The sequence below is a fragment of the Neomonachus schauinslandi genome, chromosome 2 (genome assembly GCF_002201575.2).
Source record: "Neomonachus schauinslandi chromosome 2, ASM220157v2, whole genome shotgun sequence".
NCBI lineage: Eukaryota > Metazoa > Chordata > Mammalia > Carnivora > Phocidae > Neomonachus > Neomonachus schauinslandi.
This window is the reverse complement of record NC_058404.1, coordinates 116,995,641-117,022,986: the sequence shown is the minus strand read 5'-3', so window position 1 is coordinate 117,022,986 and position 27,346 is coordinate 116,995,641. Positions and strand designations below refer to the sequence as shown.

Here is a 27,346-nt window from a genome sequence, read left to right as displayed (position 1 = left end):
TGTAGGAAAAGATGTAAGGTTGTTTAGAAAATTATGTATAACAATCTACTTTATAAGTACTATCAACAATTCAAAGAAAAAAAAACAACACAGACTTCTTAAAAAGAACAGAAGTAATCTGAACAAATTCTTCTTCACTAAAGAATAAAGCAATAATAGCTTTCCCTCTAGAACCCAGGAATGCAGAAAATGTTACTATGATGTAACAGATTATAGATGCCACAGTGAGGAAGACAAAATATATGATAATTTTTAAGATGGTAAATTGCTATAGGGGCATCTCATAGAGAATAATCTACTTATTTCCTACCCACCTCCAAATTATAAAAACAAAATATAAACATCAAACAACTGGTCTGATTTTTTTTTTCCTTTTGTTTGCTCTTTACAAAAACAAAAGAATCTTTCCAGAGAAAGGTACAACTTACCTACAAACAACACAGGCCAATCCCATCTCCATGGCAAAATCATCAGCACTAGTCTCCTCAAAACTGGAAAGGTCAGTCATAGCTAAATCCTTGCTGGTTTGGACAGTAATGGGAGAGGACCGCGTCTCTGGTTTCTCCAATCTAGGTTTCTTTGGAATATCAACTCCTTCTGTGATGTCTGATTTCATCTATAAAAATAGCAGACAATCAGAAAGTAACATGTCAGAATAAACCTTAAATCATGGAGAGATGGATAAGAAGGATACTTGCAATGACCAAGTCCACTTGACAGGTATTTTGACATAGCTAGGGACAGTTCTAAACACTAAAGATCTGTAGAAGATTTATAATAAGTTCATAATCAATACATTACAAGAAACCAGCAAGGCAGAAATAAAAAAATCAGAACATTTTAGCATGTATCTATCTGTCTTTGTATTCTTTTACCCATTAAAGAATTCTGGTTCAATGCATTTACTTATATGGTCTCTTGTTCCCCTATCAGATGCTTTGAAATGAGAAGCCACAGCACTAAAAAGGCTATTTTTAAGGCTACTTTTTATCTTAAATATTTTAAATTATAAACTACAATATTTAGTGCACCTGGGTGGCTCAGGTGGTTAAGTGTCTGCCTTTGGCTCATGTCATGATCCTGGGTTCTGGGATCAAGCAGACATGGAGCTCCCTGATCAGTGGGGAGTCTACTTCTCCCTCTCATCTCTGCCCCTCCCCCCAACTTGTGTTTTCTTTCTCTCTCAAATAAATAAAATCTTAAACTACTGATATTTGAAATATATTGAAAAGAAGTAAATAACAAACCATCTCCCAGTCATCCAGACACTGGCCATATTTGCTTCAAAGCAAATTTTGGCTCCTCTCTTTAAGATATAAATGTTACACACATACCTGTCAGATTTGCAACAATTAAAAAGTCTGATAAGACATGGAGAATTTGCAATTTTTATACTTTATTGGCGAGAGTACAAATTTAGTATATGCACCTCGGATAGTAACTTGGCAATGTCTAGTAATACTGAAGATGTACCTATCCTATTACATCTATTTATAGATATACGTCCTATAGAAACTATCACCATGTGCACAAATTTACCTTTAAAGCAGCTCACTAAAGCTCCGTTGTAATAGAAAAAAAGGAGAAATAAGCTAATTGCTCATCAGTAGGGGAATGGATAAACTGATTTATTCACTGAATAACTATTATATGGTAGCTGAAAGCAATATTCACATCTTCATGTTATCAACACAGCTGAATTTCAAAAGTACATTTCCTGAGAGATGAAAAAGTAATTTGCCAAAAGATATACATGTACAGTATGATACCATTTATACAAACTTAAAAGCACAGAAAATACTATATAGTTGATGAATAGTAAATATTTTCAATATTTAGAAAAAGTATGAAAACATATGAGACTAAAATACTCCACCTTGAGGGCAAGAATTACTAAAGATTTTTTTAATGTATTTTTTACTAAGTGCTAAAATCTTAATAATTAACTATGTGCAAAAACCATTCAAAATAGGCAATCCAAGAATTATCTGTAGCTCTGTTAAGGTACACACCATTCTGTAACAAATTTCATGTTTAGTCACTTGCATCTTTATTCTCTCCTATCTTTTCTTCTCAACAACTGTTCCATCTAGAATATTTAAGTTATGGATTAAAGTTTATACTTAAAATAGTACATCCCCTAGGGTTTAAATATGTATTGATAATGACTTCAGTAAATGGTTAAATAATGTTTCTAAATTTTACTCACTTTTCAAAAAATCAACATCTATAATTATCAAAATATGTTTACTAGTAATTATTATGTACTTTACCTACTATTATGTAAAAGAAGTGAGCACAAAAAGAAACATTGTTCCTGCCTATAAGCATAACTGATTTACTCTTTTTAAAGGCAGATTAAATTAATTCTTACTTTATCAGCTGGTCTCTTTTCAGCTTCCTTCTTTACTTTTTCAGTTGTGAGGGCTTTGCCATTACTATTGCCAGAAGGAAGATTGGATGATGTTTTGGGCTCTTGCTTAACAGAAATAGTTTTTGTGCTTGAAATTTTGGGTGGCTCCACATCCTAAAAGATGAAATAAAAAGATACTTGTAGTTAAATGTTCTAACAAATTGTAAAAAGTAGATCATAAATATAAACAATTTTTAGTTGAAAATTAAGAAATGTTTGGACCAATGTAACATCCATTTCTTTAAAAAAGATTTATTGAGAAATAATTGATATACAAACTGTATAAAGTGTAAAATCGGTAATTTTCACATGAAACCATCACTACAATCAATAAAGAACATATCCATCATCCCCCAAAGTTTCCCTGTGGCCCACTATAATTACTCTTAGCGGTATATACCCTAGAGAAACTATGACCCCCACCATCGTCAGGCAACCACTGACCTGCTTTCTGTAACTATAAATTGGTTTACATTTCCTAGAAATTTATAGGAACAAAATCATATGGTATATATTCTTTTTTTCTGTCTTCTTTCACTCAGCCTATTTATTTTGAGATTGACTCAGGTTGTTGAATATATCAACAGTTCATTCCTTATATTGCTGAATAATATTCTATCAAATGGATATACCATTTGTTTATTCATTTATCTATTGGTGGATATTTGTTTATAGTTTGGGGCTATTACAAATAAAGCTATTATGACCATTCATGCACAAATCTTTGTGTGGACATTTACTTTCATTTCTCTAGAATTAATGTCTAGGAGTAAAACAGCTGGATCATATGGTAGGTGTATGAAACTACCAAACCATTTTCCAAAGCAGTATACCATTTTACATTTCCACCAGAAGTATATGAGAGTCCCAGCTCCTTAGCATCCTCATCAACACTGGTTTGGCTAATTTTTTTAATTTTAGACATTGTAATAGGTATATAGTGGTATATCACTATGGATTCAATTTCCATTTTCCTAATGTCTAATGATGTTGAACAGTTTTTCAAGTGCTTATCTGCTATACATATATCTTCTTTGGTAAAGTGTTCCTTAAAATTTTTTGCCCTTTTTAAAAAACAGAGTTGTTCGTTTTATTACTGAGTCTAAAAAGTTATTCGTAGGTTCTGGATACAAGTCCTTTATCAGATAATTGATTTGCAAATATTTTCAGTCTCCGGGTTGTCTTTTCCTACTTGTCTTATATTACCACTTTGCTGATATTTATACTTGCTATCCACTGCTAATAGTATAAAAAGTTTACATATATGATAACTCCTTGGAATCACCCTGCAAAAAAGGAGGGCATTTCCTCCCATTCTAAATAAACCAGAACGTCTGAGTGCAATCTACTTTTTTGTGGTAATACATAATTTTATTTTAAAATACATAATTTTATACATAAATGTATAAAATACATAATTTTATACATAAATGTATAAAATACAAACAGGAATGATATACATTAGCTTCAGAACAGTGGTAACCTCTAAGGAGGAAGAAATGGGGAAGGGATAAAGAACGGGGCTTTAGACTTATTGGTAGCTACACTTGATTTATTGTGCTGACTGTCTAGACCAGGTGTTGGAAAACTGAGGCCTAGAGGCCAAATTTGGCCTTATTTCCTGTTTTTTATAAATAAAGTTACATTAGAACACAGCTATACTCACTCATTTATGTATAACCTGCAGTGCTTTCATGCTACCATGGCAGAATTAGATCATTGTGACAGAGACCATGTGGCCCACAAAACCTAAAACATTTACTATTTGATACTTTACATAAAGTTTGGTGACCACTCGTGTAGCCTTGGGAAAGTGATAGAAGAAGTGTTGGTAATGCAGATTAAACTTAGAAGTGTATTGTGTCTCTAACATAAAAAAAAAACAAAAAACATAATCTTGCAGCATTTGAAAACTATTATCTAATTCAGCAAAAGAGTTACAAGTCATTGAAGGATGAGTTAAGTTCTAAATTCATTATTTCTTTTTCTTTTCTATAAGCAGACTCCATGTCCAGCATGGAGCCCAAGACAAGGCTTGAACTCACGACCCTGAAATCAAGACCTGAGCTGAGATCAAGAGCTAATCTTGATCAATGCTTAACCGACTGAGCCACCCAGGCACCTCTGAATTCATTATTTCACATTTGACTTACTCAGTGATGTAAATGAAATATCAACTAACTTTTATGTTGATACTACATTTGGAGAGCCAGTTGTTAATGTTTATAAGCATACCACTGCTGGGGCATCTGGGTGGCTCAGATGGTTAAGCGTCTGCCTTCGGCTTAGGTCATGATCTCAGGATTCTGGGATTGAGCCCCGCATCGGGCTCCCTGCTTGGCACGGAGCCTGCTTCTCCCTCTCCCTCTACTGTTCCCCCTGCTTGTGCTCTCTCACTCTCTCTGTCAAATAAATAAATAAAATCTTAGAAAAAAAAAAAGATACAAGCATACCACTGCCTCCAGGTGATTCTTACCATCTTAGAGATGGAAATGGACAGCTAAAGGCTACAATTAAGTGAATCCATACTTTTTAAATACCTAACAGAGTATATTCTCTAGGTTGATCAACAGAAGTAACTACAGTTAGAAATCTAAGGGCAGGAGGCTTTTTAATCAAAACAAATTTTTCATGTATTTTAATAGATGAACTTCCTTCTGTTTTAGAATCTCAAAATACAGTACTGCTTCTTTAGTAATAATAGGTTTTTCCTATTGGGATAGTATCCATATTCAGAGCAGAATAAACTTACTAGTATATTCTGTAGAGTTGTATAATTTGGTCAGTTTGAACTCACTGAACCTACCAGAATGAGGATGGTAGAAGAAACAAGGACACACTGGCCCTACTATTCAAAACACAGCAAAAAGACTTGAGAATATGAGAGTTCGTGTTGAAAGAAGACTGGGGGCAAAATACCAGTTTACTTAAGCACTGGGTCTGGGACTTGGCTACTGAGTCTGGGATTTGGGCCTGTCTTTAGTTTGAGATTGTGGATTAGACTGAGTGAGTGATGTAGTTCTGTCTTCCCTCAGTTTGGTACCTAGGTCTAAACACTGGGTGACTTGGAGTTTCAGGGCTCTAGAGTTTTAGAAAGGTTTGAAAGAATGTATCAGGTATTACAGAATATAATAAGAGCTGCCAATCATGAAAAGCCTATTATGTACCAGCTAGATACTACACTAGGTGACTTACATACTTTATCTTTGGTTAATTTTCACAATTTTGCAAGGTAATTTTTATTATCCCCATTTTACTACTAAAGAAATAGAGGCTGGCTGAAATGAAGTTACTACACACCCCAGTTTCCTTATTTTTTTATTATTTTTTAAAGATTTTATTTATTTATTGAGAGAGAAAGCACAAGCAGAGGGAGGGACAGAGGGACAAGCGGACTCCCAGCTGAGCCCAGAGAGCCCCGTGTGGGGCTCGATCCCAGGACCCTGAGATCATGACCTGAACCGAAGTCAAACGCTTAATCGACTGAGCCACCCAGGCACAATATACAATGATATTGTAATCAGTTTCCTTATTTTTAAATGAAAATAAACAATACCTATCTCAAAGGATCATTATCACAATTAAAATTAATTATACACATACACCATGCAGAAAAGTACCCTAAACACAATAAATATTCAGGATATAATATCTATTACCATACAACTAACAAGAGGCAAGCTGGGATTTACAGGTTTGGTTCCAAAATGTATATATTCTTTTCACATAAAGTTGTTTGGCTGCTTTGTTATTATCAAAGTTGGAGCCACACAGTTCTCATAGTTCATTCACACCTCTTTTTTCCCTTAAATTATCCTTCCCATATTCAATCCACTTCACTGCAAAATCCCTGTCCTTTTACTTCATGATTTTTGGCCCACAAAACATTAGAGAATAATTACAAATCATGGTTTCATCCAGGAACTTAAAAAATGTTTTGATCATAAAGAATTAGAAATTAAATCATAAATAAGTGGGTTTCTCTACACATAAAGTAGTAGAACAGAATATCCCTCCCACCCAGCTAACTTTTCTATGTAATGTAACAGTTCTCTGAAAGCATGAAGGAAGAAAAGAACACTAAAGAATATAATTTCTTCATGCCTTAAGGAAAGATTATTATGGCAGGGAGATTGTTTTGAGATGATCTAAGTATTAACACTGTTCTACTACAGGCCTTACAAAACTCCCCCCAAAGCTTTTTATTCACATAGGTACCTTCTGAGATGGACGGTAACTTGAATCAATGCCCCGAGCCAAAGATTCATCAAGTAGTGCCTTCAGCTTTTCTGCAGAATCCTTACTCTTTGAATGTAAGAAGCCTAGTGCTTTCAAAAAAATGGGATCAAGTTCCAAATTCACAGTAGCAGCCATTGCAAACACCTGAAGAAAAAAGAAGGGGGGGGTTCATTTAGAGACAACGAACAGTTATCTATGTTAAAGTTTATCTATTTTGTTATTTTATTTGCAATAGGTAATACTGTGCCCATGATACAAAATCTGAAATGTGTAAAAGGTTATTAAAGAAAAAAGTAAATTTCTTTGTTATCCCTACCAAATTCTTTTCCCCTGAAGCAAGAATGTTATCAGTTTTGTATGTATCCACATCCATGGTTAAATTTTAAATCCTGCTAAGTTCCTCCCTGCCACAGAGGCCCTTCCTAACTCTGTTTTAAAATATACACTTACAGTTCAATGTACAAGAATTTGATCTGTTTAGGTCAGGCTTACTATATATCTTATACATATAATATATCCAAAATTTCTTCTCTCAAACCTTATTTCCACTGCCAAAAAAAAAAAAAAGATTTTGGGGGGTGAGGGGTCACAGGAGGGCAATGGTTTAGAGGAAGCATCAAGGAATGAGCTATAAAGGTGCTGCAGCTTTTGGTGCTGCAGCTTTCACCTCAATTATATTTTCTTTTTATCTCCTTAGTCCTCAGCTCCAACCTTTAATGCCTCAGAAAACATACTAATGATAATCTTATTGGATCACATTTAGATTGTGGTATCTCATGCATTAACTTATTTTTATTTTTTAAATTTTTTTATTGTTACGTTAATCCCCATACATTACATCATTAGTTTTAGATGTAGTGTTCCATGATTCACTGTTTGTGCATAACACCCAGTGCTCCATGCAGAACGTGCCCTCCTCAATACCCATCACCAGGGTAACCCAATCTCCCACCCCCCTCCCCTCTAGAACCCTCAGTTTGTTTCTCAGAGTCCATCATCTGTCATGGTTCGTCTCCCCCTCCGATTTCCCCCCCTTCATTCTTCCCTTCCTGCTATCTTCTTTTTTTTTTTTCCCTAACATATATTGCATTATTTGTTTCAGAGGTACAGATCTGTGATTCAACAGTCTTGCACAATTCACAGTGCTTACCAGAGCACATAACCTCCCCAGTGTCTATCACCCAGCCACCCCATCCCTCCCACCCCCACAACTCCAGCAACCCTCAGTTTGTTTACTGAGATTAAGAATTCCTCATATCTGTGAGGTCATATGATACATGTCTTCCTCTGTTTGACTTATTTCGCTCAGCATGATACCCTCCAGTTCCATCCACGTCATTGCAAATGGCAAGATCCCATTCCTCTTGAAGGCTGCATAATATTCCATTGTATATATATGCCACTTCTTCTTTATCCATTCATCTGTCGATGGACATCTTGGCTCTTTCCACAGTTTGGCTATTGTGGACATTGCTGCTATAAACATCGGGGTGCACGTACCCTTTCGGATCCCTACTTTTGTATCTTTGGGGTAAATACCCAGTAGTGCAATTGCTGGATCATATGGTAGCTCTATTTTCAACTGTTTGAGGAACCTCCATACTGTTTTCCAGAGTGGCTGCACCAGCTTGCATTCCCACCAACAGTGTAGGAGGGTTCCCCTTTCTCCACATCCCCGCCAACATCTGTCATTTCCTGACTTGTTAATTTTAGCCATTCTGACTGGTGTGAGGTGGTATCTCATTGAGGTTTTGATTTGGATTTCCCTGATGCCAAGTGATATTGAGCACTTTTTCATGTGTCTGTTGGCCATCTGGATGTCTTCTTTGGAAAAATGTCTGTTAATGTCTTCTGCCCATTTCTTGACTGGATTCTTTGTTCTTTGGGTGTTGAGTTTAAGAAGTTCTTTATCGATTTTGGATACTAGCCCTTTATCTGATATGTCACTTGCAAATATCTTCTCCCATTCTGTCAGTTGTCTTTTGGTTTTGTTGACTGTTTCCTTTTCTTTGCAAAAGCTTTTTATCTTGATGAAGTCCCAATAGTTCATTTTTGCCCTTGCTTCCCTTGCCTTTGGCGATGTTTCTTCGGCTGAGGTCAAAGAGGTTGCTGCCTGTGTTCTCCTTTAGGATTTTGATGGACTCCTGTCTCACATTGAGGTCTTTCAACCATTTGGAGTCTATTTTTGTGTGTGGTGTAAGGAAATGGTCCAGTTTCATTCTTCTGCATGTGGCTGTCCAATTTTCCCAACACCACTTGTTGAAGAGAATGTCTTTTTTCCATTGGACATTTCTTCCTGCTTTGTCAAGATGAGTTGACCATAGAGCTGAGGGTCCATTTCTGGGCTCTCTATTTTGTTCCATTGATCTGTGTGTCTGTTTTTGTGCCAGTACCATAGTGTCCTGATGATGACAGCTTTGTAATAGAGCTGGAAGTCCGGAATTGTGATGCCGCCAGCTTTGCTTTTCTTTTTCAACATTCCTCTCACTATTCGTGGTCTTTTCTGGTTCCATACAAATTTTAGGATGATTTGTTCCATTTCTTTGAAAAAAGTGGATGGTATTTTGATGGGGATTGCATTGAAAGTGTAGATTGCTCCAGGTAGCATTGACATCTTCACAATATTTGTTCTTCCAATCCATGAGCATGGAACGTTTTCCATTTCTTTGTGTCTTCCTCAATTTCTTCCATGAGTATTTTATAGTTTTCTGAGTACAGATCCTTTGTCTCTTTGGTTAGATTTATTCCTAGGTATCTTATGGTTTTGGGTGCAATTGTAAATGGGATCGACTCCTTAATTTCTCTTTCTTCTGTCTTGTTGTTGGTGTATAGGAATGCCACTGATTTCTGTGCATTGATTTTATATCCTGCCACTTTACTGAATTCCTGTATGAGTTCTAGCAGTTTTGGGGTGGAGTCTTTGGGGTTTTCCACATAAAGTATCATATCATCTGCAAAGAGTGAGAGTTTGATGTCTTCTTTGCTGATTTGGATGCCTTTGATTTCTTTTTGTTGCCTGATTGCTGTGGCTAGGACTTCTAATACTATGTTGAATAGCAGTGGTGATAGTGGACATCCCTGCCGCATTCCTGACCTTAGGGGGAAAGCTCTCAGTTTTTCCCCATTGAGAATGATATTCGCTGTGGGTTTTTCATAGATGGCTTTTATGATATTGAGGTATGAACCCTCAATCCCTATACTCTGAGGAGTTTTGATCAAGAAAGGATGCTGTACTTTGTCAAATGCTTTTTCTGCATCTATTGAGAGGATCATATGATTCTTATTCTTTCTTTTGTTAATGTATTGTATCACGTTGATTGATTTGAGGATGTTGAACCAACCTTGCAGCCCAGGGATAAATCCCACTTGGTCATGGTGAATAATCATTTAATGTACTGTTGGATCCTATTGGCTAGTATTTTGGTGAGAATTTTTGCATCCATGTTCATCAGGGATATTGGTCTGTAGTTCTCCTTTTTAATGGGGTCTTTGTCTGGTTTTGGGATCAAGGTAATGGTGGCCTCATAAAACGAGTTTGGAAGTTTTCCTTCCATTTCTATTTTTTGGAACAGTTTCAGAAGAATAGGTATTAATTCTTCTTGAAATGTTTGGGAGAATTCCCCTGGGAAGCCATCTGGCCCTGGGCTTTTGTTTTTTGGGAGATTTTTGATGACTGCTTCAATTTCCTTAGTGGTTATAGGTCTGTTCAGGTTTTCTATCTCTTCCTGGTTCAGTTTTGGTAGTTGATACATCTCTAGGAATGCATCCATTTCTTCCAGGTTATCTAATTGGCTGGCATAGAGTTGCTCATAATATGTTCTTATAATTGTTTGTATTTCTTTGGTGTTGGTTGTGGTCTCTCCTCTTTCATTCATGATTTTGTTGATTTGGGTCCTTTCTCTTTTCTTTTTGATAAGTCTGGCCAGGGGTTTATCAACCTTGTTAATTCTTTCAAAGAACCAGCTCCTAGTTTCGTTGATCTGTTCTGCTGTTCTTTTAGTTTCTATTTCATTGATTTCTGCTCTGATCTTTATTATTTCTCTTCTCCTGCTGGGTTTAGGCTTTATTTGCTATTCTTTCTCCAGCTCCTTTAGGTGTAGGGTTAGGTTGTGTACTTGAGCCCTTTCTTGTTTCTTGAGAAAGGCTTGTATTGCGATATACTTTCCTCTTAGGACTGCCTTTGCTGCATCCCAAAGATTTTGAATAGTTGTGTCTTCATTTTCATTGGTTTTCATGAATTGTTTAAATTCTTCTTTAATTTCCTGGTTGACCCATTCATTCTTTAGTAGGATGCTCTTTAGCCTCCATGTATTTGAGTTCTTTCCGACTTTCCTCTTGTGATTGAGTTCTAGTTTCAAAGCATTGTGGTCTGAAAATAAGCAGGGAATGATCCTAATCTTTTGGTACCAGTTGAGACCTGATTTATGACCTAGGATGTGATCGATTCTGGAGAATGTTCCATAGGCACTAGAGAAGAATGTGTATTCTGTTGCTTTGGGATGGAATGTTCTGAATATATCTGTGAAGTCCATTTGGTCCAGTGTGTCATTTAAAGTCTTTATTTCCTTGTTGATCTTTTGCTTAGACGATCTGTCCATTTCAGTGAGGGGGATGTTAAAGTCCCCCACTATTATTGTATTGTTGTCAATGTGTTTCTTTGCTTTTGTTATTAATTGCCTTATATAATTGGCTGCTCCCATGTTAGGGGCATAGATATTTACAATTGTTAGATCTTCTTGTTGGATAGACCCTTTAAGTAGGATATAGTGTCCTTCCTCATCTCTTATTATAGTCTTTGGTTTAAAATCTAATTTGTCTGAGGTAAGAATTGCCACCCCAGCTTTCTTTTGGTGTCCATTAACATGGTAAATGGTTTTCCACCCCCTCACTTTCACTCTGGAGGTGTCTTTGGGTCTAAAATGAGTCTCTTGCAGACAGCATATTGATGGGTCTTGTTTTTTTATCCAATCTGATACCCTGTGTCTTTTGATTGGGGCATTTAGCCCATTTACATTCAGGTTAACTATTGAAAGATAGAAATTTAGTGCCATTGTATTGCCTGTAAGGTGATTGTTACTGTATGTTGTCTGTGTTCCTTTCTGGTCTATGTTCCTTTTAGGCTCTCTCTTTGCTTAGAGGACCCCTTTCAAGATTTCTTGTAGGGCTGGTTTTATGTTTGCAAATTCCTTTAGTTTTTGTTTGTCCTGAAAGGTTTTTTTTTTTTTTTTTTTTTTTAAAGATTTTATTTATTTATTTGACAGAGAGAGACACAGTGAGAGAGGAGCACAGGCAGGGGGAGTGGAGGGGGGAGAGGCAGGCTTCCCGCCAAGCGGGGAGCCGGATGCGGGGCTCGATCCCAGGACTCTGGGGATCATGACCTGAGCCGAAGGCAGGCGCTTAACGACTGAGCCACCCAGGCGCCCCTGTCCTGAAAGGTTTTTATCTCTCCTTCAATTTTCAATGACAGCCTAGCTGGATATAGTATTCTTGGCTGCATATTTTTCTCCTTTAGTGCTCTGAATATATCCTGCCAGTCCTTCCTGGCCTGCCAGGTCTCTGTGGATAGGTCTGTTGCCAATCTAATGTTTCTACCATTGTAGATTACGTATCTCTTCTCCCAAGCTGCTTTCAGGATTTTCTCTTTGTCTCTGAGACTTGTAAGTTTTACTATTAGATGTCGGGGTGTTGACCTATTTTTATTGATTTTGAGAGGGGTTCTCTGTGCCTCCTGGATTTTGATGCCTGTTTCCTTCCCCAAATTAGGGAAGTTCTCTGCTATAATTTGCTCCATTATACCTTCTGCCCCTCTCTCTCTTTCTTCTTCTTCTGGGATCCCAATTATTCTAATGTTGTTTCGTCTTATGGTATCGCTTATCTCTCGAATTCTGCCCTCGTGATCCAGTAGTTGTTTCTCTCTTTTTCTCAGCTTCTTTATTTTCCATCATTTGGTCTTCTATATCACTGATTCTCTCTTCTACCTCATTTATTCTAGCAGTTAGCGCCCCCATTTTTGATTGCACCTCATTAATAGCCTTTTTGATTTCTCCTTGGTTAGATTTTAGTTCTTTTACTTCTCCAGAAAGGGTTTCTCTAATAACTTCCATGCTTTTTTCAAGCCCAGCTAGTATCTTTAAAGTCATGATTCTGAACTCTAGATCTGACATCATACTCATGTCCGTATTGAATAGGTCCCTAACAGTCGGTACTATCTCTTGTTCTTTTTGTTGAGGTGATTTTTTCCGTCTTGTCATTTTGTCCAGAGGAGAATAGATTAATGAGAGAACAAAATGCTAACAGGGTAACAACGTTCCCAGAAAATATACTCTAAACAAATCAGAAAAGACCTGAAGCAGTGGGAAAAGAAAGGGAAAGAGAGAAAAAAGAAAAAGAAAAAAAAGAAAGAGATAAAGATAAAACAAACAAAAAAAGAATAAAACAAAAAAAAAACCAGAATGTGATCAAATATGATCAGGCTGGTATATAGATCAGTGCCACACACTAGATTTGGGGTGTATTTCGGTCTGTTAGAAGAAAGTGCCTCCCAAAATTTTAAAGAAAGAAAAATTTATATATGTACAAAAATAAGGGTTGATATGATGAAGGGATGGAATATGACTGTAAAGATGGAAATTATAAAAAATTTTATAAAAGGAATTGATAAGAAGTTTTTGAAAAAAGAAAGAAGAGGATTTAAAAAAAAAGAAAAAAAAGGCAGAGAATATGATCAGGCAGGGGAGTAGAAAAAAAACCATACACTAGAGATTTAGGGTATATTTTGATCTGTTAGAAGAAACTATCTCAAAATTTTAAAGAGAGAACAACTTATATATATATGCCAAAAATACAGGTAACTACTATGAAGGGATTGAACATGACTCTAAAAATGAAAAATAAAAATGTGGTTTTTTTTTAAAGGGATTGATAAGATGTTGGTTGAAAAAGGGAAAAAGAAAAATTCAAAAAAAAAAAAAAAAGACAAGTAAAAAAAAAAAAATTAACTTTGAAAGACTAAAGAATCATGGTAAAAAAGCCATGAATTCTATGTGCATTATTCCCCTAGCGCTGGAGTTCTGCCATTCTCATTGATCGGTAAACTTGGTCTTGGCTGGCTGTTCTCGCTGATCTTCTGGGGGAGGGGCCTGTTGCTGTGGTTCCCAAATGTCTTTGCCGGAGGCGGAATTGCCCCGCCCTTGCCCCCTCCTGGCTCAGTAATCTGCTCGGGTTTGCTCTCCGGGGCTTTTGTTGCCTGCAACCTTTCCGTACAGCTTTGGAGGCGGAGAGTGAAAATGGCGGCCTCCCAATCTCCTCCCCGGAGGAGCCAAGAACTCAGGGCCCCTCCTCAGTAAGCCCCCAGAGAAAAGCTGTCAGTCACTCCTGTCTCCCCGGTCTCCGGCCGCACTCCATGCTCACCCGGCCTGTGACCGCGCGTTTCTACCTCTGGCACCCGACCCCATGTGGAGTCTCCAAACCCAGCAGATCCCTGCTGTGCGCTCCCACGCTGCTCCTCCTGGGGGAAAAAGGTGAGTCTCCCCAGATCTGCTGCTTGTTGGGTCCCTGCTGGAGGAGCAGTGGCCCGACTGTGCTGTGGATCACGGTGTATGGCAACCCCGAGCTGGGAGCCCGCGCCTCGGCTCCGTCTCTGCAGCCGGCTTCCCCGCTCTGATACCTGGGAGCTCTGCCGCACTCAGGCACCCCCGGTCTTTCTGTGTCCCTGAGGTTCCTGAGACCACACTGTCCCGCGAGGGTTTCACCCCCCACTTAGCCACCAGAGTGACGTCCCTCAGCGGAGCTGACTTCTAAAGTTCCAATTCTGTGCTCCGCGGTTCTATCACTTGCCAGAAGCAGCCGACGGAGGCCCCTCCCCCGCCGTCTATCCTCCCGAATATCGCCTCGGATTCACTTCTCCGCACGTCCTACCTTCCAGAAAGTGGTCGCTTTTCTGTTCAGAGAGTTGTTGTTCTTCTTTTCTTCGATCTCCTGTTGAGTTTGTAGGTGTTCAGAATGGTTTGATCCCTATCCAGCTGAATTCCTGAGAGGAGACGAAATCCAGGTCTCCTACTCCTCCGCCATCTTGCTCCTCCCCCACATTAACTTATTTTTAAAAAGCAAGGTCTCTGAGGAATGGTGCCATAGCTACTATTAAAAAAATATACACATACATACATAATATAAAATCTCTCCCATAGGGCTTATGATAATGCTCTGTGTCATTAGGAGCTTAAAATATAGTGAAGACATACATCAAAGGCTTATGAAATTCCAAACATTAAAAAGTTTTGTTTTCAGCTAATATCAATGCTACCATGTGGTTCTATTTCTTGTGTCACTTTTTCAAATACTTCTCCAGGCAAGGAATTATTAAAATAAAAGTGTGTACTTTGTGTTCAATCCTTTGATCAATATTGTAGGGCTTGAAGTTGTCTTCTATCCTTGAGGTTAATATTGTAATAATGCAACACACTTGCACTGTTAGAGTTAAGGATCTGTCAGCAATTCCACAGTAATCTCTCATTTTCAGGGCTTTATAAAACCATTAAAACTTGCTGTAGGTTGAATCTTGGCATATGAAAGTTCAGACTGAAATGAAATTTGTTTGTTCCTTACCCATCTACTTCTCCCCAATCCTTCTCCAACTTTGACAGGAAACACACACACACCCTTAGGCTTTTTTTTTTTTTAAGTTTTCAAGAAAGTATTACTTATCGGATAGCCTCAGAATTATTGTCAAATTCTGCGCTCTACTAAAATATGTGAATCATTCATGAATCCAAAAGCCAATACTAATAGGAAAATAACCTACCTCAAACAGCTGTATTAGTAATTTAATGAAAACTGAGAAGCAACCTCTGTCACTTCTTAAGATGGTATTATTCCATACATCATCTATATAGATGATAGAGAAAACAGTTCCTCATTGAAATGTCCACAGTGAAAAGAATAAACCTGCCATTCCTCCTGAGTGCTCAAGGGGAATACAGCCCAATCATTTTATTGATGTAACTTTTTATAGCTAACAAACATAGTATTTACTTATTCAAAACCATTTCTTTTATGAGACTGACCAAAGGATTAATACTGAAAAGAATCCTTTTAATATACTAGAAAAACCATTACTTGAAATTTCTATGCTGAAAACCAGAAGCAAAGTATTTATTGTTATGTAAGTCCATAATCACCAATAAAAGGTATGCATTACAGATTAGGGGACAAGAGTCAGCACCTAGATGATAAGACCATCGAGGTCATGTTATCAATACCAACATTCCAACTGGAACCTTGGAGTCAGTTCTTCTTATTCGATCCTGCAGTTGTCAAGCTGAACAGGCTTTGTACCCATGCCCTAAATTACTTTCCCTCTAGCCCAGTGGCCTTCATATTGCAAAATTGGGAAAAAATATAAGAATTTCTTTTTAATTTTTTATTAAAAATAAGCTATTAATATATAGAATGATAGTAGTGTATGCATATAATTGACAACTAACATATATGGAAGTGTGCTCAATTTTACACTCATGGAATAATGAGACAAATTTGGAGGCCACCGCTTTAGTCTACCTAGTAACTTCTGGTTTCCCTTTCCCTATTATGTACACATCAAGGCTGCTTTAAGGTACAAACTACCTTTCCCTTGAAAAGCCCTCCAGTACTTTCAGCTCAGCCCTTCTCTCTCTCCACATTAACTTCATTGCTAGCTGCCCATTGTCTTGTAGCCCCCACTCATTACCAATATATTCCCCTATGTTTTCTACATTTTTTCTTAAGCTCTCCTTGTATCTCTTTACTATTTCCCCCATGACATCACCTTTTTACCACCATCTCCCACATGGTGTTCCTTTGACTTCCTATTCAAAGAGCAAGAAGGTCTACGGAGATCTTATTCCATATTGCTGCTTTTGGAAAAACATTCCATGACCACCATTCATCAGCATCTTCTCTTGAAATCCATACCTGCACCTTCAAGGTTGATAAAGTATGGAACCATGCTCATCTTCTTCCTCCTCCCCACCTTCATCTTCAGCAATGCTAAAATTGCATCTATACTGATGATCTCCAGCTTCCTGCACTCTTAAACCTTCAACCCCAAGGGACTTCAACTTCAGCCACTGAAGCCTGAAACTAGCCACAACTACTCTACTTTTTGACTATGATCTCCCATCATTCTATCTTTTCCACTGTTTTGACCCAGAAACCTCTTCAGGGTACTAGGTCAACCATCCTTTTGGGTTTTCTGTTTGCTTGGTTTTTGCCCCATTTCTTTCCTCCCATTCCACCTGCACTTTGAATTTATAGAAGCCTCCAATTCATTGTTCCCTCTGCTTTGTCCTTATTGGCACCTCCTTGCTCCAACTTTTTTCCCTTCATCAAAGAGAAAACAGTAGATGGGCCTAATATAAAACATTCATAGTTATGTGTTTTATCCTTTATATTTTAGTTTTCTATGTTACTTTTCTTCACCCCTTTTCTGTTGCCTTCTCTGGCTTCTATTCTTCTTTCTTACTGGCAAATGCACACATAGTAAAATTTATTCTTCATCTATTGACATCCTTAAAGAGGTCAGCAACTAATTTATCAATTTATTTCCTTTGTAATTTCCAAAAATATTTTCCTGGAGTTATACCAAATTATGTTACTTTTATACAATCCTTCCCTGTATATTCCAAAATCCATGATCAAAACAGACTGGAAAAAAGCCATATCATTCTTACTGAGGATTCTAGAAAACAAAGTCCTAAGTGTGTGTGTGTGTGTGTGTGTGTGTATACACACAGATACAGATACATGAAAGAAACAATGCTTTAAATGTAGGTTTAATTTAAAATCTAGGTATTGCTTTAAAAAAAAAGGATGTCAGAAAATTAGTAATTACTACTTTAAAAAATGTCAGTGACCTAGGAATGTGGTGAATTCTTAGCTCATAGTAGGAATCATCTATGGCAAATGCATATAACACAGAAATTTCCACTACTAAACAATGATCTCTTTTCTCCATCTCACTCATTCTTGATTTATTTGCAGCCTGTCATTTCACTTCCTTTCCAGCTTATATTCCATGGTCCAGCCTTTCAAAGACTCTCTTTTCTAAGCACCCTTGTCCTACAGTCCTATAGTTTCATCTACGTTGTAGCCATCCATCCTGCTATTTGCCTTCTCCCTGCCTGCACCCAAACTCTAAGTGCACCTGAGAGGAATACACACACTGTATCTTCAGAGCCACCAATCTCATCTAGGCACTCCACACAATTTAGCAATCCTATCATGCTTCTCTTGTCAACTCACTTCCCCACTTTCTGCCAAGACCAGTTACACTTTGTCCATTTTCCTTGAAACTGCTATCCTATCTCAGTAGATGTCTTTCCTGACTTCACAGAGAAAACAAGCTGTCAGAGAATCACCAAATCAACTTCTTGCGACTACATCCACAAACTTACCTGCACCCATCCTTCCCTTTTTCCCACTTGATAAATGAAAAGATGGCTCTCCATGTAATGCTACCTGTACCTGGATCCTACCTTTTCCTTCTCAATCTGGATCTTGAGCTATGGATTATTTACTATGTCTTCTCCACTGCCCACTCCCACAGCCTCTTTCTTCCTACCAGCATCTTTTCATTAACACTTGGATATATTCAAGGCTCTTGTATCCTGCCTTCTTCATTTCATAGCAAAACTTCCTCAGAAAGTCATCCTCATTCTATGCTCCCTTTCTTAATTCTTCTATTTATGCTGCATTTACTGCAATTTGGCCTTTGTCCCATCATTCCATGTTCTCACCAAAGTATTCCTAGCTTTAGGTAAATAAAATAAACATTGTTTTTTCCTCCTACTTCTTTCTTAGTCTTTTTGTAGGTTCCTATTCCACTTCAACATAAATGAGTTCCTCAAGGTTAGGTTCTGGATCTCTTCTTGCCTCACTCTACACCTTCTCAAAATCTGGATCAGCAGCACAGATCACAGATCAACTGAAGAAAAAACTGTGAGTGGGCCCAGAAATCTGTATTAAACCTTCTAGCTGATTCTGATCCACTCTAAAGTTTGAGAATTACTGTCCTAGACTATTTGATCTACACCCTTTTGCCGCTAATTATACATTTATCTCTCCAGCCCACCCATCTCTTCCAAGATCCAACAGCCAGCTTGACTTGGCTATCTCGCTGGTGTCCCCTATTCAACATGTGCCTAACAGACCACTCAAAACCTCTTCTTTTGTCTCCCAACCAGATCTTGAGCATTCCCTTTCTCAAATGATACTCACCTCATTGCTCCAGCCAGAACGTGAGTATCAGCTTTAAGTCCTCCTAATTCCTCACCCACCACCGCTGTCCCATTCAATCACCAAACCACATAAATATATCTCAAATTCATCTACCTTTTTCAATCCTTACTACCACCACCCTAGACCAAGCTACCATCATCCATTATCTGGCCCACCATAATAGCTTAATCAGTCTCCCCACAACCACTCCTGTCCCCCTCCACGTCTTTCTATATCACTCACTTGGTTAAATGGTCTTTTCACTTCTGTCTAAAGGTTAAAGAACAAGATCCTTAACAAAGTTTCTAATGCCCTATAAGATCTGGTAATACATGTAAAGTAGTTGCAAGAATACCTGGCACAGAGTACACTCATTAAATGTTACCTAATATCTCAGGCTATTCCCACTCTCTATTGTAGCCACATAATTTAGTTCAAGTCTTTCAACTTATCAAATTCTTTCTCACCTCAGCACTTTAGTAGAAAGTGTCCCATACCGTCTTATTCATCCTTCAAATGTGAGTATTTTTTCACATTCCCCCAACAAAATAAGAAATCTTACTGTTACATGGTCCCCAAACATCCTGCACTTATTTGTAATAGCTACTATACTGCTAATTATGTAAACAGTGTCTGTCTTTCTCACTAAAATGTAAATTCCATGACAACCAGCACTGGATTGATCTTACTACTGCTGTTAACTGTGTGCCTAGCAGAGTGCCTGGCAGGTAGCAGGTATTCATTAAATGCTGGCCAAGTGAACACATATTATTCATTTCCTCTTTCAAAAACTTTCTCCTCCTTGATTTCTATTACACTTAGCTTTTCTGGTTTTCTTCTTCTATCTCTGACTACTCTCACTCTGGTTCATCCTCTCAGCTCTGTCACTCTTGGTATTGCCCTAAGTATCTGTCCTTGTTTATCTTCTTTAGTTCTGCATCCAATTCTTCCTTGGTTACCGTCTATGTATCATGTTTTTAACTATCACCTCTAGGCAGATGCTTTCGTGTTTATCACCACTCCAATCTCACTTAAGCTCAAATCCCACATTTCCAATTGCTTAGTAGATATGTCTACCTGGTTGCCCTAATGGTATCTCAAATTCAGTTAAGACTAAAACTGAGATTATGAATACCTTCCCCAAAAAGTTCCTTGTCCTGCACTTTTTTCAATGAATGACACACTCTCCGCTATTCCAGCCTAAGGCCTACATCCTTTCTTCACTGAGGCCTCTCTTATTACTTATTACCAAACAATCAGCAGGCCTTCCCTATGGATTCGGACTCTGTAACATTTCTCACTTTGTTCCATTTTTCACTTTCACTGCTACTACTCAAATTCATGTCTTTATAAATTTTGTATTATAGCAATAATCTAGTTATTCTCCTTGACTTCAACACTGTTGTCATATTAATGTTCCCCAAAGACATTTTTCTTTTTCATTTTCTTGCTCAAAAATTAAAACTTCCTACTGTCTTCAAAATAAAGCCCAATTTCTTCACCTACCATTTAAAAAGACTCCTTAACTGGCACAAAAACTTTAATTCTTCATATACAGATTTTCCTTACAGCAGAGCCATTAGCTGGCCTTGACACCTCTACTTACTTTTCTCTCTGGGAAGCTTTTTACCCATTTTTAGATGTCCAAATTCTATGTTCAAATATTATTTCTCATGAGGATTCTATTCACCAATGGTGTGTCCTTTCCCACCCCAAATACTAATAATCTCTCCCTCCTACGATATCTCATATAGTGCTTTCTTGTCGTACTAGGACTTTCTACTTTGAACCATACTTTTTTTTTTTTTAAGTGTTATATTCCCTATAAAACTCTGAGTACTTTAAGTGTGTGGGGGGGGAGTCTATATTTATCTTTTTGACTATCACTTTGCTGGTGATCAGGGTTCAAAGTAAAGTATAATGGTCTTTTTCCTCCTTCTACACAATTCTAACCATTTACAAAGTCCCTTTGCAAAGAGCAATATGAAAGAAACTCAAACCCACCTTCCCTGCACCTCCTGCCCCCCCCAACCCCTCAAACATCAAAAAGCAACAGGAAAAGCAATATAATTCCAATACTAGAGACTTGTACTATGTTCCTATCTGCAATACTCTCTTCCCAATCCTTTACCTGGCTTAAATTCATTAATCCCACTAGACTGTAACTCTATGAGGGCAAGGGCTTATTTTACTTAGTAATAGATCTAGTGTTTAAAAATTAGGGTCTCAAAAATATTGAATGAATGAACTAGGTTTTGTTTAAATATAACTTTCTGGGGCATCCGTGATCTCTCCAACCTAAATTGGATATTCATAAAGCTTTGCTCTAGATCCCATTTCTCACCCTACATGCCAATCTTAAAAAAAAGTCCAAAGTTGATCATCTATCTGCATGTGCACAAGATAAAAGACAATGAACCTATTCACACCGAGTGCAATATTAGGGTTGCCATCTCATAACGGCTCTAGAAAGCTTTGCCCTCCATGTCTTTGGAAGCTCTTGCAACCCCTTCCAATAAAAATCCTTTTCAAGATGCTGCCCATTTCAATCCTCTACTGGATTCTTGGCCCTGGGTTACACTGAAATCTTAGGGACACGTCTGGAAACGCAGGGGAAGCGGAAAGACCACGATTCCACGATTCCAAATCAAGTGACAGAGAAGCTGAAAAGGGACAGCAGACGCTCAGAAAAGGAATGCCAATCCTTTGATCAAAACATGACACCGAAGGCCTACCACGGGGTAAGGTCTTTGAGGAGGGAGCCCGAGAGAAGGTAAGAGGCGGAAAGAGGGAGCTGCGCAGAGAAGTCGCCAAAACCTTTCGAGAAAGGTCCGAGACAGGGTTCCAGGGACCTAGTCCCTGGGGCCGTGCCTCAGCCGACAAGCCCTAGCCCGAAACAACCTAGGAGGAAACAACCCTCGTTGAAGGGAGAGAGCGGTCAGCCTGTGGCACGCGACCGCCCGCAAATTACGAGGTTTCCCCATAAGGAGCGAGGAAACTAAGACCCCACGCAAATACTCTCCCACCTCGCCCCTCGCGGAGGTCTCGAGCCTCCCAGAGGCGGCTGGGAGCCGGGTATCTCGTCACAACTCACCGCTCCGCCCCGCTGCTCCGTCCGTTCCCGGAGGCCCCTTCCGAACCGCTCCCGGAACTAGCCTGCTCCCAGTAAAGGGAAACAAAGGTTCCTGCAGCAGCGTGAAGAGGGGAACTTTTTGGCGGTGCGACGGTGGGAAGTGACGTAACCGTCGGTTTCCGGTCCGCCGGATTATGAATGACGGCCGACGCGGCTGTTTCCAAGACACTCTGCCTGTTGTTTCTCTCCGGCCTTTCTGGCAGCCAGTGGTCCGTGGGCGAAGACTCGCAGAAGCTGCCTCGGAAACCTGGCTCGCGCGGGGTGGGTAGGCGCAGGCGGCTCGTGTCGCTGACACGCTCACGCACCCTCCCTGCCTGGCCGCGCCTCTGCGACCAGGTAAAGAGGGCGCTCAGGCCGCCGGTTACGCAGTCCCCCTGACCCCCCTGAGTACTCTTGGCATCCGGAGGCGACAGGGCTGACCCTGCAGGATGGGGAGGACGGGGACGGGAAGGGCAAGGGAGTGGAATTAGTGGCCCGATCTTTCTCCAGCCGCTCAGTCTTTTAGACAGTCACAGCGTCTGAGAGAGCTGGTCGAGGGCTCCGGGCCCCTTCTCTGGTTTCCCAGGGCCAATCCTCGTGGCTTCCTCTGCTGATGGGGGAATGGAGCAGCTTCTTTTTGCAGGAGTCTGTGGGGTCGTTTGCCATATGCTGCTAAGTGTAGTTTTTAAGACCTTTGGCACCTTTAACTTTTTTTTCTCTTTGGCACTTAGTTTTTCATTCCATGCCTTCCTGGTTGGAGAAAGCAGTTGTATGTGAATACTGCTTAACAGTTGCTACAAAGGACTTGTTTTGTTTGGGGCCATTCGTTTCTGTTACACTATCAAAGCAGTGTTTCAGTTCGGTTTTAAACTTCTGCATAGAAAGTTTGAGTTTAACTTGCATGAACATTGCTTTGGCTTCAGAAGCATTTACTAACACCCGTACTTCCCATCCCAACCCTACCTGGTTTGGGATTAGGTGGCTCGTTTTTCCCCCTTTATTCTTAAACCCAAGATCCCATTTCTTGTCATAAATTCTTGAATATCAGGAAATGCCAGCATTTGATAATATATCTTGTGCTAAATTATTGATTTAATAGATACTACTTTTTCTAAGTTTATCTATAGAAAAAGTATTAGAGAAAATGAAAAAGCTGGCAAGAATTAGTGATGTGGCAATTGTAAACATGGTCATTTAAATATTGTGAAAATAAATTCTTTGTTATAAATACAACTGATTTGCTGTTACATTTAATAAATCAAACTTTAAGCTATGTGAGTTTTTTTTACTTAACTCTGGTGGGGAGTATACACTACTAAGGGGATTGCCTTAGGGCATGCATACTCACTACGTGAAATTATGTTTGAGTTATACCTGAAGACATTATTTTATAAGGTCTAACTTTAAAAACAAGTCTGTAATGAGATCAGTGAGATTTGAGAATTGTTTTTATCAGCTTTTCTGTTACTATTTTTTTACACTTCTATATGTTTGCCTGCTTTAAGCGAAGCTCAAACTTGAACTTCTGTAATATTGATTGGGTCCATCAAGTTTAAAAACACCACCACCAACCTGTGTTTACTTTGTAGCTTTGGTATCACCTGTGATTTGAAATAAGAATACTGAGTATCCAATTAGCCTTTCTAATAGCAACAATTAAGCAGACCTTGAAACTTAAAAGTTCTGTAGGCCAGTCAACTAAAACACCTGTAGTATATACAGTTCCTTAATAAAAGTTGTTTTTATCTTCAGATATTCAAAGTAGCCCACTGAATTCTGTTAGGATTAGTACTTAGGATGCAAGGATTTAAACCATTTAGATCATAACAAGCCTAGATATTGTTTGCTGTGGGGATTCAGTAATTTTATTTCAGGCTTGCAGACACTTCTAACATGTTAGCATTTTATGCTGTGATCCCTATAGTATTACGATTCTGTGGCAGCAGATGATTTCCTGATTCACCATAGAGATGACACACCTCCCTTATGGCTAAAGTTACAGTAAGCTTTTTCACTCTTAAACAGTTTTTCCCCGCTTTTTGCCCAGATAAGAAAACAGCTAATTTTAATTATTGAACTTTGTCCTTTAGGACTTAACTATATGCATCCCCACATTACATTATAATAATGAGCACTGAAGCAGCTCAGCTTTTTTTCTTTCCTCATTTAACCTTTAATGTCTAAGGTAATTAGCTGCTATCTAACTCTGTAGGGGCAAGCTTTTATATACATAAAATATAGATAGATAGTAAGAAAGTAGGGTGAGATTTGCAACCAAATTGTGTTATTTTGTGAAATGTATAAAACACAATCTAAGTTCCAATATTCATAATATTGAACATTGGATGTGGTAAGGAATTTAAATGAGTTTAAATTTTAATCTTTCAGAAAAATGTAATTTCAGACCTGTAAACTGTTGAACTATTTATTTTGTACAATATAAGCAGGTATTTGCTTAGGGTATCACATCTGCCATTTTGTGCCTTCCTGTCATAGTAACAAACCAGTTTTTTTCAGTACTTGCGGCGGTGGGGGGGGTGTCTTTTCAATTGGATATGAATCTTTCCTGAGAAGTTTGGAAATATAAAGCATAATTTGTGGCTTGCCAGTCAAAATTCATTTAATAGTGTTAATAGATAAGGAATTTTGAGATAAATTACAAATGACTAATAATAGCTAGTATTTATTTACAGGCTTACTAATGTGATAAGCATTGTTAGGTTCTCACAGCACACTATGGTAAATCTGATATTACTGTTCCCATTTTATAAATGAGGAAGCTAAGATACAGAAAAGTTCTATATTGCTATTAAATAGCAGCACCAGGATTTGAACCCAGTCAGCTCCCAGAGTCTAGGCTCTTATCCATTATTTTTCTTGGTGTATAAATACTTGCTAAGTAAGTATATAAAATCTAGTTAGGTTCCTAGTTCTCCTGACTCAGTATCTGTATATACAAAAACTATACTTTCTTTACAAGTTTAGATGGATTCAAGTCATACTTTTTCCAGTTCCAATCTCAGAGGTCACCTTGTTTCTTCACTTCAATTTATACATAGTTGGCTCTTAAAATAGATTTATTCATCTGGAAGAATTGTGTCAAGAAGAATGAGGCTAATGTACCAAGACTTAAGTTCTCAATAGTATTGTCATTACAATGATTACTAATACTCATTTATGTACATTCATTCATTTATTTCTTAAACTAAAATTTGAGTACTCGTAAGCATTGGAGATATAAGGTTGGGTAGTAAGTGCTATAAGAAAAAAAAAAAAAATGGATAAAAGCCTAGGAGGTAATGGGAGTGCTTTTTCAATTCAGGTTGTCAGGGAAGGCTGCTCCTGAGTTACTATTCAGAGATCTCAGTGAAATGAAGGAGTAAGCTAGGCATTAGGAACAGCAAGTACAAAAAAAATTCTCAACTGGGAGCATTCCTGGCTTCTTCCAAGAACAGCAGGGAGAACTAGCTGGAGAAGAGAGAGCATGAGGGAGCAGAAGTAGGGGATCAGGTCAGAAAAGGATAGCTAGGGTCATGGTAGCTATAGGCTATAATAGGAAATTTGGATTTTATTTTAACTGTTTTGGGGAGCCATTGGATGGTTGTGAGCAGGGGGTGTGAACTGACTTAAATATGTTTAAAGGATCACCCTGACTATTGGAGAATGGAGAAAAATTGTTAACAGATGTTTGTATTAGTCTCTATAAACTTAGAGTTTATATGACTTAGGTTAGGTGGATAGTAGGAGAGGTGCTAAGAAGTTGGATTTAGCATATATTTCAAAGGTAGAAATAGTAGCTTTTTATGAGAGAAAAAATGAGTTGAGTGAGACTTGAGAATTAAGGGCCTGACCATGGTGTTTTCATTTTATCAATAAGGGAGGGAGAACAGGTTTAGAAAAATGTCCAAGGGAAGATGTCAAGTAGCATTTGGGGTCTGAAGTGCAAGGGAAATGATGTGATTGAGATAAAAATAGGAGTCATAGATGATATTTAAACCTGTGGTATTGGAGATCACCTATAACAGTACTGTTATATTGTGAGTTGTGGCCAATTAATGGGTCATGAAATCAATTTAATGAGTACTAGCCAGCTTTATTTATTTGTTTGTTTATATATTTTAGAGAGAGTGTGCTGGAGCATGAGTACGGGGGAGGGGCAGAGGGAGAGAATCTCACGCAAACTCCCCACTGAGTGGGGATCCCGAGGCAGGGCTCTATCTCATGGATCTCATGACCCATGAGATCGTGACCTGAGCCAAAATCAAGAATCAGACCCTTAACCGACTGAGCCACCGAGGTGCCCCCTAACCAGCATTAAAATAAAAGGGGAGGGGGAGGAGGAACGGAAGGAAGAAAAGCACAGAATAAAAAATATCAGATATCCCGTGTAGTAGGATATTTCTTCATGATCCTTTTGTTTCAGTTTTATTCGTGATCCTTTTTATTTGCTATAGTGAATTGCATTATAAAAGTCTTACTGTGTGGCATGATGAAAAGGTTGAATACCAGTAATCAAAGGAGTGTGAGAACAGGGCAAAGCACTGAGCCACGGATTGCTAAGAGGTCTGTGGAGGATCCGATAAAGGGAATCAGGAAGGAACTACCAAAAATGATTGCTTTTAGAACAGAGGTTTATCAAGGATTACTGAGACAGCACAACTGCATAGAAAAATTTCTGATGAGTTTCACTTTCGTGAAATTGTTGCTGCAATAAAATTGCAATATGCTTAACTTTCTGAAATTTTAAGTTTATAAAATAGTGCTATTTATATTAGAAAAATAGCTATTCCTAAATGTTTTCAGATAAGATTCCTTTATAGATTCAATTAATGCTTTTGTATTGATGGACAATTCTCATCCATGTAATGGAATTAAAATGTACTTGTAAGGATTGTGAGCATTAGAAGTAATGTATAAAAGTTGAGTGTGTTTTGCACATAGTTGGTGGACAATAAAGTGTATGTGATATTAGAATTGTATTTTTTGTTCAGTCATTTAACATTTATTAAGCCCCTGTGAAATTCCAGGCACAGTGATAATTTCTTATTTGATAAACAGTATTTTGTTGCGTGGTGCACTTTTTGGTCTTTATCTGTTAGGTAATGTATAACTTAGCTATTTATCCATTATGTAATATTTAGTTGCCCTAGATCCAGACTTGAATTTTGAGCACAAAACTGTCAAAAGTTTTTTCAGCTTCTGAACAAGTATGCTTATTTTTTTTCCTTTTTAAAGATTTATTTATTTTAGAATGAGTGAGAGAGTGCATGCATGTGAGTGGGAGAGTGGCAGAGAGAGATGGAGAGAAACTCAAGCAGATTCCTCACTGA

The 27,346-nt window shown here is 38.2% G+C and overlaps 1 protein-coding gene across 2 annotated transcripts in view; it reads right to left on the bottom strand.

Annotated features, from left to right (window-relative positions):
* INTS12 (integrator complex subunit 12) overlaps positions 1-22,047 on the bottom strand; it is a 33,382-nt gene extending 11,335 nt beyond the window's left edge. The window contains exons 1-4 of one of the 2 annotated variants that reach the window (XM_021680365.1): positions 21,999-22,047; positions 6,632-6,796; positions 2,375-2,527; positions 429-616 (exon numbers count right to left, since the gene is read on the bottom strand). In XM_021680365.1, the coding sequence (XP_021536040.1) occupies positions 429-616; positions 2,375-2,527; positions 6,632-6,787 (497 nt within the window). In that variant the 5' untranslated portion in view covers positions 6,788-6,796; positions 21,999-22,047. Of the gene's footprint in view, positions 1-428; positions 617-2,374; positions 2,528-6,631; positions 6,797-21,930; positions 21,972-21,998 lie in introns of those variants that run through there. The other variant, XM_044912654.1, reaches the window with a different exon arrangement.
* Between the last annotated feature and the right edge of the window lie 5,299 nt (positions 22,048-27,346).